At 42.9% G+C, this 18,522-nt stretch overlaps 1 protein-coding gene across 2 annotated transcripts in view; it reads left to right on the top strand.

The window, feature by feature from the left end:
• FAM76A (family with sequence similarity 76 member A) overlaps positions 1–16,576 on the top strand; it is a 41,552-nt gene extending 24,976 nt beyond the window's left edge. Inside the window, exons 6-9 of one of the 2 annotated variants that reach the window (XM_017856465.1) lie at positions 937–1,023; positions 8,302–8,437; positions 12,974–13,075; positions 13,944–16,576. In XM_017856465.1, coding sequence (XP_017711954.1) covers positions 937–1,023; positions 8,302–8,437; positions 12,974–13,075; positions 13,944–14,030 — 412 coding nt within the window. In that variant the 3' untranslated portion in view covers positions 14,031–16,576. The remainder of the gene's footprint in view (positions 1–936; positions 1,024–8,301; positions 8,438–12,973; positions 13,076–13,943) is intronic. The other variant, XM_017856466.1, reaches the window with a different exon arrangement.
• Positions 16,577–18,522: the final 1,946 nt, after the last annotated feature.

Here is an 18,522-nt window from a genome sequence, read left to right as displayed (position 1 = left end):
CAAAGTCAAAGGATTGTATAGCAGAGACAGACCTCCAGCTTTTGTTTCAAGACCAGTTTTGAGTGAACTTATTGGGGCTAAAACTGATTTTTAGTCTTGTAGTATGACTGAAATACCAGTAGGTTAACATAAATATAGTGAAGAAGAACTAGACTGGCCGGATGTGGTGGCTCACGCTTGTAATCCCAGCACTTTGGGAGGCTGAGGCAGGTGGATCACTTGAAGTCAGGAGTTTGAGACTAACCTGGCCCACATGGTGAAACCCCGTCTCTACCAAAAAATACGAAATTAGCTGGGTGTGGCGGCACGCACCTTTAGTCCCAGCTATTCGGGAGGCTGAGGTGAAAGGATCACTTGAAGTCAGGAGGCAGAGGTTGCAGTGAACCAGGATCGTGCCACTGCACTCCAGCTTGGGTGACAGAGTGAGACTCCATCTCAAAAAAAAAAAAAAAAAAAAAAAAAACTAGGAGTTCAGATATATTGACCTGGTTTCTTTACTTTACTACTACTAGCTATATGTCCTTTGGTAGATAAGTTGATCTTGAGCTGTTTCTGCACAGTAGAAATAATAACTTACCTCTACCTCACAGAATTACAAGATGCATGTGAGACAGTGAATGTAAAAGAACGTTTTAAACTAGAAGACAGATTATACTTCTTATTGAAGTTTTATTGATTTTTGTTCTCATGGTTATTAATAAAGCAGGTAATATTTAATTAATTAAGGCCAAGAATTTTTTTTTGATCCTGTGGAAACTAGCCACCCATCCATCCAGGCCTACAAAATCATCACCTTGGTAGATTATTAATCGAGAATTATTAGCTCTTGCATAGTAGAGCTGCTATCTTACATTGGTCTATTTGACAGACTTTCATTGTGATGTTTTGTTAATCTTTGATTTCTAATGTGTGTCTCTCTATTTTTGCCATTAAAAGCCAGAAAACACTTTCTACATCTTCAATTCAAAATGAAATCCCAAAGAAAAAGTCCAAGTTTGAGTCAATCACAACTAATGGAGACAGGTGAGCCAGTTGAGTATGTGTGCGCACACATTTGAAATGCATACACAGTTCCTGAAACAGGAATACATTTTAGGGTCTGCCTTGGAATTAGTCTATGGCTGTCAGTGCATCTTATAAGTAAGCAGTACTGATATTTGTTTATAAATCTAATCTTGTCATTAAAAGATAAGAAGTTGTAACTTGATTTAGTAGCAGTTGAATTCTGCAGTCCACTAAATTATTCCCCTACATTAATTCCTAATTCTTTTTTTTTTTTTTTTTTTTAGAGACAGAGTCTCACTCTGTCGTTCAGGCTGGAGTGCAGTGGTGCGATTTTAGCTCACTGCAACCTCTCTCCTGGGTTCAAGCAGTTCTCATGCCTCAGTCTCCTGAGTAGTTGGAATTACAGGGGTGCCACCATGCCCGGCTAATTTTTGTACATTTAGTTTCACCATATTGACTCAAACTCCTGGCCTCAAGTGATCCACCCACCTCGGCCTCCCAAAGTGCTGGGATTACAGGCAGGAGCCACCTTGCCTGGCCTTCCCTACAGTAATTCTTTTTTTTTTTTGAGACGGGGCTGGAGTGCAGTGGCCTGATCTCAGCTCACTGCAAGCTCCGCCTCAGCCTCCGGAGCAGCTGGGACTACAGGCGCCCGCCATCTCGCCCGGCTAGTTTTTTGTATTTTAGTAGAGACGGGGTTTCACCATGTTAGCCAGGATGGTCTTGATCTCCTGACCTCGTGATCCGCCCATCTCGGCCTCCCAAAGTGCTGGGATTACAGGCTTGAGCCACCGCGCCCGGCCCCCTACAGTAATTCTAAGAAGTCCAGAGCTGGATGCTTTTCTTTGTGATCTGTGCCCATGTCCTCCTGCAGGCAGAAGAGGAGTTGATCTTGAGAGGTAAAAAACAGGTTGGGAATAAGGCAATGTTGCCAAATTTGTGAGGATACATACTTCCTTAACATTCAGAAAGCCAGCCCAGTGCAGATTCTGGATCAGGAGAGAATGAGATGCATTTGCATATTTTTATTTCATTTCAAGCCAGTCTAAATGCATACTTTTAGTCCTCACCTTCCTCTCCCCTCCTCAGTGATACTTCCTCTTGTGAGTTGCTTGGGTCCTAATATCCTGAGTGTCCCATCTGTGTTGGTACAGTGGGCTGCTTCTCAACAAAAGTCTTGGGATCAACCATTTTCCTGTTCCTCAGGCCTGGGCATCCCGAAGTGAAACCACCTGACACACTTCCTAAGATCCTTGAAATCATCTCCATTCTGAAAACTCCACCCATTCACAGTTCTCTTTCCCAGCCAGTAGTGGATATAGGAGCAAACCAGCATATAAGCTTACCAGGACTGATTTTATTTAGAGGGATACAAAACATTCTTTCCCATTGCCTTTTTTGTTAACTTGCTTTCAGATTCTACAAGGTTTTTAGAACTAGTTTCATTGATTTTAAACTTCTTGAATTGAACCTTCTGGAATGCTTAATTTAGGTAGTCAGATTACATGGGGGGAGGAACCATAAAGATGATCTTTCTGGCCAGCTTTACTGTTCTCTCAGAAGCTAGTCTGGCCCTTGTGAAGAAAGAGATTTGGCACAGGTTGTCCATCACCTCTGCCAGCGCATGTGACCCTGCAAAAACTACTTCAAGGAATGAACTTTTTGAATGCCCTGCTTTATAAAGGCCTACGCCAAGACCTATGCCTTTAGATTCATTTCTGTTTTGTGCTTATTTATGATCCAGGCTGTGTTTGAATGACCTGGAAAAAGCTCATTCGTATCCTCCAGTTTAACCGACCAATCCTTAAAGTTCACTTTCTTTTTTTTTTTTTTTTTTTTTTGAGGCGGTGTCTCGCTCTGTCGCCCAGAGTACAGTGACGCGATCTTGGCTCACTGCAAGCTCCACCTCCCGGGTTCACACCATTCTCCTGCCTTAGCCTCCTGAGTAGCTGGGACTACAGGTGCCAGCTAACTTTTTTTACACGCCCGGCTAACTTTTTTTTGTATTTTTAGTAGAGATGGGGTTTCACCGTGTTAGCCAGGATGGTCTCGATCTCCTGACCTCATGATCCGCCCGCCTCGGCCTCCTAAAGTGCTGGGATTACAGGCGTGAGCCACCGCGCCCGGCCAGGTTCACTTTCTATTAGCTTATTTTGTTCCTGAGATACTGCCGCTATTCTTGCTGTCCATTGCTATGGATACACCAAGCTAAAAACTCAAGTTTTCTGTTCAGTGTTTTATTGCATCCAGTCAACAGCAATGCTGTTTTCCTCAAGTTGAAAGCTGATCCTTGACATAGGTACATGGTCTTTCATGATGTCCTCCAGAAAAGATATTAAATGATCATTTTGACCAGGCACAGTTGTCCACACATGCAGTCCCAGCACTTTGGGAGGCCAAGGCTAGTGAATCACCCGGGAGTTTGAGACCAGCCTGGGCAACATGATGAAACCCCATCTCTACAAAACATACAAAGATTAGCTGGGCATGGTGGCGTGTGCCTTCCAGCTACTCAGGAGGCTGCGGTGGGAGGACCACCTGAGCCTGGGGAAGTTGAGGCTGCAGTGAGCCATGATTGCACCACTGCACTTGAGCCGAGGCAGTGAGACTCTGTCTAAAAAAAAAAAAAAAAAAAGGTAGGGGAGATAAGTTTTCCTTAAAATGACATGCTAATTTATTTTCTAAGTAATTTATAATTTGAAAATTTGGAAATGTTTTCTGCTGTCACAAAACTATTTTCATACCCATATAAATTCCATTTGAAATGTTCTGCATTAGCATTTTAACATTCTATTCTACTTGTTTGCTTTTCTTGTTTTAAATGTTCATAACACAAGATAAATTCTACTTTGCTGTCCTCTTTACTTTTTGTGGGTTTTTTTCCCTGCATTTACTTTGCCTTGAAAAAAGCATTCTGACTTTTTTTTTTGACAGTCCTTTTTTAATGTCATCCAAACCAAAATTTCACTGGCTACCTATTTCTTTTTTTTTTTTTTTTTGAGACGGGGTCTCACCCTGTTGCCCAGGCTGGAATGCAGTGGCATGATCTTGGCTCACTGCAGCCTCGACCTCCTGGGCTCAAGTGATCCTTCCATCTAAGCCTCCCAAGTAGCTGGGACTACAGACGTGCACCACCATGCCTGCCTAATTTTTGTATTTTTTGTAGAAACAGGGTTTCACCATGTTACTCAGGCCAGTCCTGAACTCCTGGGCTCAAGTGATCCTCCTACGTTGGCCTCCCAAAGTGCTGGGATTACAAGAATGAGCCACTATGCCTGGCTTTTTTTTTTTTTTTCTTTTGAGACAAGGTCTCACTTTGTCACCCAGGCTGGAGTGCTGTGGCGCAATCATGGCTCACTGCAGCCTTGACCTTCTGGACTCAAATGATCCTCCCACCCCAGCCTCCCAAATAGCTGGGACTATAGGCACATGCCACCACACTCAGCTAATTTTTTTTTGTAGACGGAGTCTTAAACTCCTGGCCTCCCAACATGCTGGTAACAAGTGATCCTCCTGGTTTGGCCTCCCAACATGCTGGGATTATAGGCATGAGCCACCACACCCAGCCCCTAAAATATTCATATACTTTTAAATTTATGCTCTTATTCCCCATGTTTTCTGCAAATTGCTGCCTAATGGTTTTTCATTGACCTTTCTATACTACCACATTATCTTTTCTTACTTATTTAATACTGAGGTATGTTTGATTATTTTCCTCCTCTTTTCTTTATCCATTAGCCTTCCATTTTGTTCAGACAGAACACATTTTAGCTTTCAAAAATGGCTTTATAATAAGATGCTTTAGTCTTTTTTTTCTAAGTATCCTACAAAATCCACAGTCTCTGTCTCAATGTGTCCTAATTTGTTTGTTGAAATTGTGACAAAAACTTTTCAATTTTAGGAAAATCTAAGTTAATTTCTAGTTTTCCTCCCTCTAGAAAATACACCGGCTACTTTTTAATCATGCTTGTTTGTTGTTCCATAGGCAATCAAAAAAGCAGCCGCAACAGCTGGTGGCACTCAGGCACAGCTTGTGGTTTACTGTTTTCTTTTTTTTTTTTTTTTTTTTTTTTTTTTTTGAGACCGGAGTCTCGCGTCTTCGGCCCAGGGCTGGGAGTGCAGTGCCCGGATCTCAGCTCACTGGCAAGCTCCGCCTCCCCGGGTTACGGGCCATTCTCGGCTGCCTTAGCCTCCCCGAGTAGCTGGGACTACAGGCGCCCGCCACCGTCTCGGCCGCGGCCCTAGTTTTTTGTATTTTTTGAGTAGAGAGCGGGGTTTCACCGTGTTAGCCAGGATGGTCCGATCTCCCTGACCTCGTGATCGCGGCGTCGTCTCGGCCTCCCAAAGGTTTACTGTTTCTAAAAGACATTCTTTTTTTTAACTCATAGTTTCATTTTATCCTCCCCTGAAATGTGCCTGGAAGGTTAGACTTAATCTGTATAGCCTTTGAGGACAGTCTCAGGACCAATATGTAGGGTTATAGAGAGGCAGGTTTTGGCTCAACCCAAGCAAATTGTTCTTACATTAAGAGCTTTTGTAAAAGACAATTTTTCTGGAGAAGTAGTAGTTCCCTGTCATTGGAGTCATTAGGAAAGAGACTGTTTTTTGCCTTGTTACCCTAGCCATCTTTTTTCATTTCTAGCAGTTCTTACTGAACCAGGAATTAGAGAGTGAGGGCTGGGCGTAGTGGCTCACGCCTGTAATCCCAGCACTTTGGGAGGCCGAGGTGGGTGGATCACCTGAGGTCGGGAGTTCGAGACCAGCCTGACCAACATGGAGAAACGCTGTCTCTACTAAAAATACAAAAATTAGCCAGGTGTGGTGGCGCATGCCTGTAATCCCAGCTACTTGAGAGGCTGAGGCAGGAGAATCGCTTGAGCCTGGGAGGCAGAGGTTGTGGTGAGCCGGAGGTTGTGGTGAGCTGAGATCACACCATTGCACTCCAGCCTAGGCAACAAGAGCGAAACTCTGTCTCAAAAAAAAAAAAGAAAAGAAAAAAAAGAGAGAGCGAGGCCAGTCCCTAACACAGGATAGAAAGGATGGGTGTTGTCAACTATTTATTGGTATGGGGGGAATCCTCTCACAAGAAGCAAGAAGGATAGGGCATTAGGAGTTTGGGGACAGCAAAAAGTTACTTACGTTAGCTCATTACTCTAGTTATGGGTTTAAATAGACTCTATTCAGTTGAAGAAAGACAGGTCCTTAGCAGGTATTGAAACAGATGTGAGACTGCAGCTATAAGGGTGCTTCCAGATCTGAAACTAGTAGAGACGATAATAGTTCCTTTCAGTACTTTCTCCTGCCTGCCTTGTTTTATGATTTTGCATTTATTTTTGTTACGCAGTAATTCCATCCATTCATTAGTTATGAGAACATTGATTCATTCTTCCTCCGACAGTCTTCTCATATGCTTCATGTAGACTGAGAGGAGGGTAGGAATATTCTTGTCGAATATCTTTATCTTCCTATTCTAGCCATAGAAATGTTTGACTTGGTAACTGTGAGGTAGTTTGTCCACTGGTTAGGCTTGCTATTTGGAGTTTCTTCCTGTGTAGAGAAATGTTGGCTCTTAGATGTGGTTTAGGATATAAGAACTATGAGTTGTTGCTGTATCTAGGGAGTTGAGAATGAGTACTCCAGTGTCTGCTTAGGAAAAACAGGTTTGTGTTTTACTTCAAAGATTGTCATGGGAAAAGTTAAGAGCGTTCTTTGGGAACTCTCTAGAGAACAGGATTTGACCCTCTTGGCAGTGATTCCTTAACTTGTTTTGAGTCTGAGGCATTTATGAGTGGCCATTGAAAGCTATGGATCCTCACTCTAAAAACCACCCATTATATGTGTAGACAAGATTGTACATACAATTTGGGGGTTTTGCAGATTTCGTGAAACTATCCCTTCTTTTTCTTTCTTTTTTTCTTTTGAGACGGAGTTTGCTCTTGTTGCCCAGTCTGGAGTGCAAAGGCACAATCTTGGCTCACTGCAACCTCCACCTCCCGGGTTCAAGAGATTCTCTTGCCTCAGTCTCCCGAGCAGCTGGGATTACAGGCATGCACCACCATACCCAGCTAATTTTGTATGTTTAGTAGAAACGAGATTTCTCCATGTTGGTCAGGCTGGTCTTTAACTCCCAACCTCAGGTGATCCGCCTGCCTTGGCCTCCCAAAGTGCTGGGATTACAGGCGTGAGCCACCGAGCCCGGCCTAAAACTGTCCCTTCTCTTTTTTTTTTTTTTTGAAACGGAGTCTTGCTCTCTGCCCTAGGCTGGAGTGCAGTAGCGTGATCTTGGCTCACTGCAAGCTCTGCCTCCCGGATTCACGGTTCACACCATTCTCCTACCTCAGCCTCCTGGGTTGCTGGGACTATAGGCGCCCGCCACCGTGCCTGGCTAATTTTTTGTATTTTTAGTAGAGACGGGGTTTCACCATGGTCTCAATCTCCTGACCTTGTGATCCGCCCACCTTGGCCTCCCAAAGTGCTGGGATTACAGGCGTGAGCCACTGCGCCTGGCCAAACTGTCCCTTCTTAAGAGGCTCTGCTAAAAGGACATAGAGTCCATCTGGCACTTGGACAAAATGGAGTGCTCCAATGCTGTTATTGGGAGGAATCTGTTGAAAGCCCAAGTTGTGGTGTGACTCTGGAATTTGCCACCTCTTGGTTCCTTTCCTAATGCAATGTTACAAAATTCCTGATATTGGAAATGACAATCTGCAGGCCATTTGTAGTGCAGGGGAAGCTGGCTTCATTCCTGTTTCATCTTTTTTGAAAAAGAACTGACTGCTCCTGGGTGGGAATCCAGCAGCTTCTCGGCAGATACACTGACTGCATTGTGGTGCTTTGAGACAGAAGACAAGGCCCTGAAAGACGAGCTCTGAGTGGAGCATTAAAGAAAAATGCATGAGCTCACAGTTTATAATTTATCTGGAATTCTAGGGAATTTATCTAATCACAAAAATTAGGACTGTTTTTCTAGTATATCATTGGGGATCTTCAAGGAACCTGAAACAGTATCCTTAGCTCCTGGGATGTGGCATTTATTTTAGTCCTAAATGTGAGAGAAGATGCTGCAGGGATGCTGCCGAGTTGTGGCTTTGGTTTGTAGAGTTATCTGATGGCCACCTTACCTCTGCAGTTCAGTTCAGCAAGTGCCGTTGAGCCCAGCATGTGTGGTGCAATGTGCTTGATGCTAGGATTCCTGTTCTTGAGGAGCTTGCAGTCAAGTGGTCTAGGATGCATCCTCAGGTAGGGAAAAGTTTATCCATCCAAGTTACAATATTTTCCCCTGATTTTTAAATCTAGCTTCTCCCCAGACCTGGCTCTGGACTCACCAGGCACTGACCACTTTGTCATCATTGCCCAACTGAAGGAAGAAGTGGCTACCCTGAAGAAGATGTTGCATCAAAAGGATCAAATGATTTTAGAGAAAGAGAAGAAGGTATGGTTTATTTTATTCCTCTCCGACCAGAATGATGTGAGGGTGAGAAATGTGGTATGGGACATGATAATAACTCTTTTTAACTGATGTTTGTTGGGTACTTAACATTGACACTTTGAGAGCCTATGTCAGGTTTGGGATATCCTGGGGAGAGGCTGGTTGTCTGCTGAGATGACTCTTGGGATGGCATTACTCCAGTCAACTGGGCTCAAAAAATGGATTTTTCTCAGTACTTGCAGCTTCCATTTCTCAGAGAGGACATTTTATTTTGTTTTGTTTTGTTTTTGAGACAGGGTCTCAGCTGTGTCACCCTGGCTGGAGTGGCTGGAGTGCAGTGGCACGATCATGGCTACTGCAGTCTCTACCTTCCAGGCTCAGGCAGTCCTCCCATCTCAGCCCCCTGAGTAGCTGGGACTACAGGCATGTGCCACTGTACTCGGTCAATTTAAAAAATTTTTTTGGCCGGGCGCGGTGGCTCAAGCCTGTAATCCCAGCACTGTGGGAGGCCGAGGCGGGCGGATCACGAGGTCAGGAGATCGAGACCATCCTGGCTAACACGGTGAAACCCCGTCTCCACTAAAAAAATACAAAAAACTAGCCGGGCGAGGTGGCGGGTGCCTGTAGTCCCAGCTACTCGGGAGGCTGAGGCAGGAGAATGGCGTAAACCCGGGAGGCGGAGTTTGCAGTGAGCTGAGATCTGGCCACTGCACTCCAGCCTGGGTGACAGAGCGAGACTCCTTCTCAAAAAAAAAAAAAAAAAAAAAAAAATTTTTTGTAGAGACACGGACTTATTATGTTGCCCAGACTGGTCTTGAACTCCTGGTCTTACGTGATCCTTCCACCTCGGCCTCCCAAAGTGCTAGGATTACAAACGTGAGCCACTGCCCCTGGCCTCAGAGAGGACATTTGTTAACTGAGCTTATAGAGACAATGTATTAAAAAAACAGCGTTCACATCTCAGTTCACAGCGGAGCATGTAACAGCACACTGTTCTTGGCATGAACTACCTGGAGAGGCTGTAATCAGAAGGTGCTGAATAAGCATAGAGTTGGGACAAGAGGAGGTAGTTATGTAACTGGAATGAATGTTCAGTGCTGTCCAGCTAAAAGAACCTAATGTCTCCTTCTCTTATTATGAGGATGGCCATGTCTGTGGGACAATAATACTCAACGTTCACGGGCCAGTTCTTCCTCTTCCCTGAACAGTGTTCATGTGGGCCTTCTGCCATGACTTTTACGTCACTATGATTCCATTGCTAACAAGTCTGTTACTAAGTGACCCATCTTTAATATGTTAATATTTTAATCTTAATTTATCTACAGTATTAATATTCTTTTTTCATTTTTTGTTTTTTGAGACAGAGTCTCTGTTGCCCAGGTTCACTGCAACCTCTATCTCCCGAGTTCAAGCAATTCTCCTACCTCAGCCTCCCAAGTAGCTAGGATTATGGGTGCCCGCCACCATGCCTGACTAATTTTTCTATTTTCGGTAGAGACGGGGTTTCACCATGTTGGCCAGGCTGGTCTCAAACTCTTGATCTCAAGTGATCTGCCTGCCTCATCCTCCCAAAGTGTTGGGATTACAGGCGTGAGTCACTGTGCCTGGCCTCAGTGTTAATATTTTATTTTCACATCAGAATATCTTCTGCCTTATATTTCTAATATCTTCACATTAATATCTTCAGAATAAGACCAGTCTTCTTATGGTCTGATAGTTATCTTCCTTTTTTACATTCTTACTCTGATTCATGTCTCTTATCTTGTTTTCAGGTTTTCTAAATAGTATCTCATTTTTAGGCCGGGTGCAGTGGCTCACACCTGTAATCCCAATACTTTGGGAAGCTGAGGCAGGCAGATTGCTCGAGCCCAGGAATTCAAGACCAGCCTGGGCCATTGGTGAAACCTCATCTTTGCAGAAAATACAAAAATTAGCAGGGCTTGATGGTGTGCACCTATGGTCCCAGCTACTTGGGAGGTTAAGGTGGTAGGATCACCTCAGCCCGAGAGGTCAAGGCTGTGGTGAGCCGTGATCATATCACTGCACTCCAGCCTGTGGGTGACAGAGCCAGACCCTGTCTCCAAAAACAAAAAATAATATCTCATTTTGCCTTGATATTATAATAATAATAGCTAACTTTTATTGGATGCTAACTTCATGCCTGACTCTGTTTTAAGTGCTTTATATGTATTAACTCATTTATTCCTTTTTTTTTTTTTTTTTTTTTAAAGACAGAGTGTTGCTCTGTCACCCAGGCTGGAGTGCAGTGGTGCGATCTCACTGCAACCTCTGACTCCTGGGATCAAGCAATTCTCATTCCTCAGCCTCCTGAGTAGCTGGGACTACAGGCGCCCGCTACCATGCCTGGCTGGTTTTGGTTTTTGTTTTTGTTTGAGACAGGGTCTCTCTCTGTCACTCAAGCTGGAGTGCAGTGGCGCAATCTCTGCTCACTGCAACCTCTACCTCCCTGGGTTCAAGTGATTCTCCTGCCTCAGCCTCCCGAGTGGCTTGGAATACAAGCACATGGCACCACGGCCAGCTAATTTTTGTATTTTTCATAGAGATGGGGGTCTCACCATGTTGGCCAGGCTGGTCTTGAACTCCTGACCTCAAGTGACCCGCCCGCCTCGGCCTCCCAAAGTGCATGAGATTACAGGCATGACCTACCACACCCGGCCTGTTTATTCTTATAATAAGCCTTTGAGGCCAGGCTTGGTTGCTCATCCCAGAACTTTGGGAGGCCAAGGTGGGTGGATCATGAGGTCAGGAGATCGAGACCATCCTGGCTAACATGATGAAACCCCATCTCTACTAAAAATATAAAAAATTAGCTGGGAGTGGTGGCAGTTGCCTGTGGTCCCAGCTACTCAGGAGGCTGAGGCAGGAGAATGGCATGAACCCGGGAGGCAGAGCTTGCATGAACCAAGATCGCGCCACTGCACTCCAGCCTGGGCGACACAGCAAGACTCCGTCTCAAAAAAAAAAAAAGTCTTTGAGGTAGGAATTGTTATAATCATTTCATAGATGAAGAATGCTTCCAGTATTTTTCTTCTTAGCGGTTTCTAATCCCCTCCCCTGGCTCTTTATGTTGTCTTGTGCCAAGTTCAGAATGCTGTGATTCATTCTGAATAGCTAAGACATTGATGTAAATTCCTTTCTTGCATTCATGTAATTTCTACCTCATTTTACAGATGAGGAAATAGACCCAAAGAGGTTAATATGTCCAAACCATACAGCTAGTAAGTGGCGGAACAAGGGACTGGAAGTCTTTCTGACTCTACTGTTCTTTCTACTGTGCTATGCTTTCTCCTGCTAGGAAGGTGGAAATTCATGGGAAGAGATCTGTGTTCTTTCATATAACTACATGACTGTCAAGTGAAAATGGCCCAAGTATATTCTCTCCATGGACTAGATCAGAATGGCACATAAAAGGATTTCGGTAAATCAGGGACAAGATGAACACTTGTTTCTACTGCTTTGCAGAGATAGAGTTTTTATTTATTTATTATTTTTATTTTTTTGAGACAGGGGCTTGCTCTGTTGCCCAGGCTGTTGGGCAGTGGTACAGTCTCAGCTCACTGTAAACTCAACTTCCCTGGCTCAAGCGATCCTCCCACCTCAGTCCTCTAAGTAGCTGGGACTGCAGGCGCACAGCACCACGCCCAGCTATTTTAATTTTTGTCTTTTTTTTTTTTTTTGTAGACACGGCATTTCACCATGTTGTCCATGTTGGTCTCAAAACTCCTGAGCTCGAGTGTTCCACCCTTTTGGCCTTCCAAAGTGCTGGGATTACAGGCATGAGCCACCGCGTCTGGCCCAGAGTTAGGGTTTTTAAAGGAGCAAAAACAAATAGATTGTTTCCCAAAGCTTTCAGGATCAAGGTCACACTCCTCAGCTTGGAATACAGGCTCTTTAGCATAATGCCTGCCCATCTCTCCAGCCTCATCAGCCATCCAGATAATCTCTGTTATCTCACATTTATCTGTCTGTGCCTATACTGTTCTCTGCTTAGATGCCCTCCTGCTCACCCTATGTGCCTATTGTTACTACATCTCAAAGCTCAGCTCACATATCACCTCTCTGATTTAGAATTTCCTTGAATAGTAGTCAACTATTCAGAAGGGGGTCTGGGATTTGAAATCTAGCTCTGCCCCTTGCTAACTCTGTATATGATCTTGGCCACATTACTTAACTCTTTCTAAAGATCAGTTTTCTCCTCTATAAAATGGGACTATTACCCTCACAATGTTATCATAAAGATTTCTGAAGTAATCAGTTTTTCTACAACATAGTAAAAGTTCAGTAATTGGTAGCAGCTATTATTCTCAAATATTCAGAAATGTTAGTTCAGGACTTTGTGTAATTTTCAGGAAAGCTTTAGAGAAAAAGAGAGTGTGGAACTCCCTGGCTTTGATTTAGATATGGATCTGCAGGAGAGCCCTGGGTTTCATTAATTTGGGTGACCATTTAGCTCTCTGAAAGCAAATTTTTTTTATTGCACAGAAATTTATTCTGGTTACTCTGCCTTGTTTCCCTCAGATTACAGAGTTGAAGGCTGATTTTCAGTACCAGGAATCGCAGATGAGAGCCAAAATGAACCAGATGGAGAAAACCCACAAAGAAGTCACAGAACAATTGCAGGTGACTGTTTATTTTACATGCTAAAATTGTGTACCTACCTGGTATACCTAGCTGATTCTATTTTAAGTGATCATCTCATAGATTTCTTTTTTTCTCAAAGTATTGACAAATCATGTTAATCCCCTTTTTAGATTTTTTTTTTTTTTTTTTTTTTTTTTGAGACAGGTTCTCTCTCTGTCACCCAGGTTGGAGAGCAGTGGCACGATCATGGCTCACTGCAGCCTCAACCTCCCGGGCTCTGGTGATCTTCCCACCTCAACCTTCCAAGTAGCGAAGACCACAGCCATATACCACCCTACCCCACTAATTTATTTTTTTAATTTTTTTGCAGAGACGGGCTCTCGCTATATTGCCTGAGCTAGTCTTGAACTCCTGGCTTCAAGCGATCCTCCCACCTCAACCTCACAAAGTGCTAGGATTACAGGCGTGAGCCACCATGCCCAGCCTGTAGATATTTTGTATTGTTTTACTCTTGGATGTGTTCTGATCTTTTCCCCTCAAAAATAGTAGAAATATTAAGTGTGTTCTTTGATTTTTGAATAAACCAGATGTGATTCCAGATGTCTGAATTATAGATTCTGTTTATCCAGCTCATGAAGTCACTCCACAGTTTGTATTGCATAAAGCATCCCTTTGTAACAGTGGGTCCCAAGAGATTGAGGTACACTGATTAACCTCTGGCAAATACTTTTTTTTCCTGAACCAAGTGTCAAGCCCTAGAGCTTCCTGTTGTTTTCTACCTCTAGAATTGTTTGTCTCTTTCTGACCCTCCACATCATCTGCCTTAGCATGTGCACTTATTCTGCATGAAAAAACAGATTATATCCTGTTTAAAACGTCCTTCTTACACTGATTTTTTTTTCTTTAGGCCAAAAACCGAGAGCTCCTGAAGCAGGCAGCTGCCTTGTCCAAGAGCAAAAAGTCAGAGAAGTCAGGAGCTATAACCTCTCCATGACACACCTCAAGGAGGCTCCATAGCAACAGCAAATGGAGTTGTCCAGGGTTAGGGTTGGAGACCTGGCTGTTCTGTGGGAATTGCAAGCTTTCTTAAGAAATCTCTATTTTATTACAGTTATCCTTCTTTGTGCGATTGCAGTGGGCTGAATGGAAACACCTGGTTTGTGCTGTGTTAGACTGCATGCTTGAGTGTTTGGGATTTCAAGCTCGCTCTGTTTCTCTCACTATCAGGACTTTTCTTTTTCTTCTTCCTCTTCTCTCTCTATTTTGGTTCTATTTTAATTTTTTTTTTTTTTTTTTTTTTTTTTTTTTTTTTTTTTTTTTTTTTGGGGTCCCTGCTCAGTATAATGTGCAGAATGATTTTTTTTTTTTTTTTTTTTTTGGTCCATTGTTGCATCCTGCCATACCCATGAGCAAACAGTTTGGCATTAATTATATATCACTGCCACCCTCTGAACTTTGAAAACTGCCACCTTCAGACTTGGTATAATGGAAGAGGCTTTCTCTCTCCAATAAACCTTTTGCTTCAGGGTATACTCTTGGGTTTTTTTCCAGATGTATTATGTATGAACTTTGTACTATGTATAGCCAGAGTTTTATTTATTTTTTAAAAAAGAAACTTTTTCTTGATAAAGGAATAATGGTAGCCTAGCTAGTTCTTGTAAAAGTGATGCCTCTTGAAAAAAAAAAACAGTCCTATTCACTAGCTTTTAGTAAAAGAATCAGATCTTTTCTTTCTTGTTACCTTGGAGTCTTAAAAACATTGCTAAGGTGAAACAATTCAATGCATAAGTATGGAGCTAAGTGCCTTTTGGAGGATTTCTTGGAAGAGCATTTATGGAGATACTTAAGGGAGGTAGCAAAGATTTGAACCGTCTGTCTTTTTAAGTAAGGGCAGAAAGCAAGGTTGTCCAGGTTGTACTGGACACTTCTCTCCCCACCCTTTTCCTGATTGTTTTATGTGATTGATTTTAAATTTGAACACTGCCACTTCTTTAAAAAATAAAATCCTTTATTTGCTTATATCAGTTGTCATACTGGGCTGCTGTCAGAGAACTTTTTTTTTTACATGAACAGATTAAAAATGGAATAATATGGCCAGGCGCAGTGGCTCACGCCTGTGATCCCAGCAATTTGGGAGGCTGAGGTGGGTGGATCATTTGAGGTTAGGAGTTTGAAACCATCCTGGCCAACATGGTGAAACTCCACTACTAAAAAAAAAAAATACAAAAATTAGCTGGGACTGGTGGTGCGCACCTGTAATCCCAGCTACCCAGGAGACTGAGGCAGGAGAATTGCTTGAACCCAGGAGGTGGAGGTTGCAATGAGCTGAAACCGCAACACTGCACTGCAGCCTGGGCAATGGAGTGAGACTGTCTCAAAAAAAAAAAAAAAAAAAAAGGAATATTATTTGAACTACAGAGCATTTTGGGGGTCAGCATGAGCTGCTCTAGTAAGGACTCTGAGTCTGATTGGGAAAAATGGTATCACTATACCTTCTCCCCACTCCTCACCCACCCGAGCCCATACACTCCCTGCTTTTCATGGATAGGTATTGAAAACAGGTGCTTCTCAGAAGCACTTTGCCTCAACCAGAGTTAATGTGTGCCCTGCCTGTCTTCCCTTCTTAACCCTGTAGGCACATGGATTTACTTTTCCAGGAAAGGGGATAGATTTACATTTCTAGGCATACTCTCAGGTCCTCTTTGTGATGTTTGTGAAAGGAATTAGGGTGTGTCATGTGTACCATGAAACAACAAAACCAACTATCCTAGAATCATTTATGCAGGGGGTACTAAAGTTAGAAATAATAATGAGGGCAGATAACATTTGTACCTCAGTCTACCAAAAAATTGTAGCACTAAATTTAACTTCTAGGCGTTTCCTGGAAGCAGATGCTCTATAATTTGTGATAGCATTCTCATAAATGGAGTCCTGCACATAATTGGACAGAGATGTGGAAATGGTGGTTTCCTTCTGATAAGGGATACAGTGGACCATGTCGCTTATATATCACCCTATTAGGGGATATAATTTTCCCTTCTAAGCAAGGGAAATGGCAGTGCTAAATAGTTTTGTAAAGTTTTTGAATGAGAAACTTTTAGGTAAAGATAAACTGTCATAGTATTTTCAGATGCATTTGCACTGACTATGGGAGAAAATTTGGGGAAATGACAGTCATGGTGTTTTTTTTTTTTTAATTTTATTTTGAGGACTGAAATTCTGTTACGTGATGTATGACAATATAAAAACATTTAGTTTTATACTAAATCTTTTTTTAAGGTCTTGGCATTTAATATAAAGTAAATTCACACATTTTCTAACTTTCCATAAGTTCCAAAAAGGGAAAGAAGAAACCTCAGTCTTGAAATTTTGATTTTTAAAGATCATGACACTGTTTTACCATGAAATTGAGTAGCTAACTTTTGGTAACACCTTTTGTTTCTTTGTATGTTTGTAATAATGGACATTTTAAAACAGGAATGTTTTGGTTTGTACAGACTTTGACAAATGTGTGTTAATAAAAATTCATATTGACTCAAGTGTAATTGTTGGGTTTTGTTTTTATTTCTTGCTGATTTACCAATAGACATACCCCATTATCCCCTTCAGCCTAGAAAAGTTTGTCTTGCTTGTAAACTTAAAAAATTAAAAGCCTAACTGCTAATTGGGAATTTCCTGTCCATTAGAGAATAAACTCATTCTCTTTCTTTCTTCTATGGCTTTGTTTTGAGACAAGAGTCTCCCTCAGTCATCCAGGCTGGAGTGCAGTGGCAAGTGGATCACTGAGCCCTGACTTCCTGGGGATTCTCCCACCTCAGCCTCACAAGTAGCTGGGACTACAGATGCACACCACCATACACCCAGCTAATTTTTGTATTTTTTGTAAAGATAGGGTTTTGCCATCCAGGCTGGTCTCCAACTCCTGGGCTCAAGCCATCCGTCCACCTCAGCCTCCGAAAGTGCTGGGATTACAGGCATGAGCTACCACACTGAACCTCTTGGTGATTCTATTTACCCAGTTTAAGTGCTCATGTGATAGGCACTGTGCTAGGCAGTGCAGTTACAGCAGTGACAAAAACAAGTTACTGTCCTTATGGGGCTTCCATTTAGTGGAATATTGGACACCACTCACACCACCATTGTTCCTTGATTTAAAAAGAAAAAAAAAATTTTTTTTTTTGAGACGGAGTCATGCTCTGTTGCCCAGGCTGGAGTGCAGTGGCATGATCTCGGCTCACTGCAACCGCCACCTCCCAGGATCAAGCGATTCTCCAGCCTCATTACAGGCATGCACCACCACATTTGGCTAATTTTTTTGTATTTTTAGTTGAGACCGGATTTCACCATGTTGGCCAGACTGGTGTTGAACTCCTGACCTCAGGTAATCCACCTTTTTTGTCTCACAAAAAAATTATTTTGAGACAGCCTTTCTCTCTCACTTACGCCAGAGTGCAGTGATGTGATCTTGGCTCACTGCCGCTTTGACCTCCCAGGCTCAATTGATCCTTCCACCTCAGCCTCCCAAGTAGCTTGGTGGACTACAGGTGTGTACCACCATTCCTAGCTAATTTTGTTTATTTTTTGTAGAGATGAGGTCTCAGTATGTTGCCCAGACTGGTCTTGAACTCCTGGACTCAAGTGATCCTCCCACCTTGGCCTCCCAAAGAGCTGGGATTACCCAGGTGTGAGCCACAATGCCCAGCCATGTTCCTTGATTTTTATTCTTATTATTCAAAACATAATACAGAATGAATCTTCATGAAGTATGAGTGAAAGCTTTTTGAAATGTCATCTCACAAGGAGAGGAATGCATCCCTTTGAAACCCTAGAGCCAGTAGGTTTTAAAATGAGAAGTGCCTTTCAGACACTGTCACTGTTACATCCTGGTCATTCTATAAACTCAAAGCGAATTTTCTCAGAATAAGTTGAAGATAGTTTTATTTTGTAGGCTATGTTTTGTTTTGTTTTGTTTGAGACAGACTCTTGCTCTGTCACCCAGGCTGGAGTGCAGTGGTGCGATCTCGGCTCGCTGCAACCTCTGCCTCCTGGGTTCAAGTGATATTGTGCCTCATCCTCCCAAGTAGCTGGGATTATAGGCATGCGCCACCATGCCCAGCTAATTTTTGTATTTTTAGTGGGAGACAGGGTTATGCCATGTTGGCCAGGTTGGTCTTGAACTCCTAACCTCAGGTGATCCACCTGCTTTGGCCTCCCAAAGTGCTAGGATTTCAGGCATGAGCCACTGTGCCTGGCCTGTTTTTTTTTTTTTTTTTTTTTTTTTTTTTTTTTTTTTTTTTTTTCTGAGATGGAGTCTCGCTCTGTCACCCAGGCTGGAGTGCAGTGGTGCAATCTCGACTCACTGCAACCTCCGCCTCCCTGGTTCAAGCAATTCTCTAGCCTCAGCCTCCCAAGTAGCTGGGATTACAGGTGCCCGCCACCAAGCCTGGCTAATTTTGTATTTTAGTAGAGACAGGGTTTATCATGTT

This window comes from Rhinopithecus bieti, unplaced genomic scaffold, assembly GCF_001698545.2.
Source record: "Rhinopithecus bieti isolate Rb0 unplaced genomic scaffold, ASM169854v2 scaffold_41082, whole genome shotgun sequence".
NCBI classification, from domain to species: domain Eukaryota; kingdom Metazoa; phylum Chordata; class Mammalia; order Primates; family Cercopithecidae; genus Rhinopithecus; species Rhinopithecus bieti.
The sequence above is the reverse complement of the archived record's forward strand: the minus strand, read 5'-3'. Positions and strand labels throughout refer to the sequence as shown.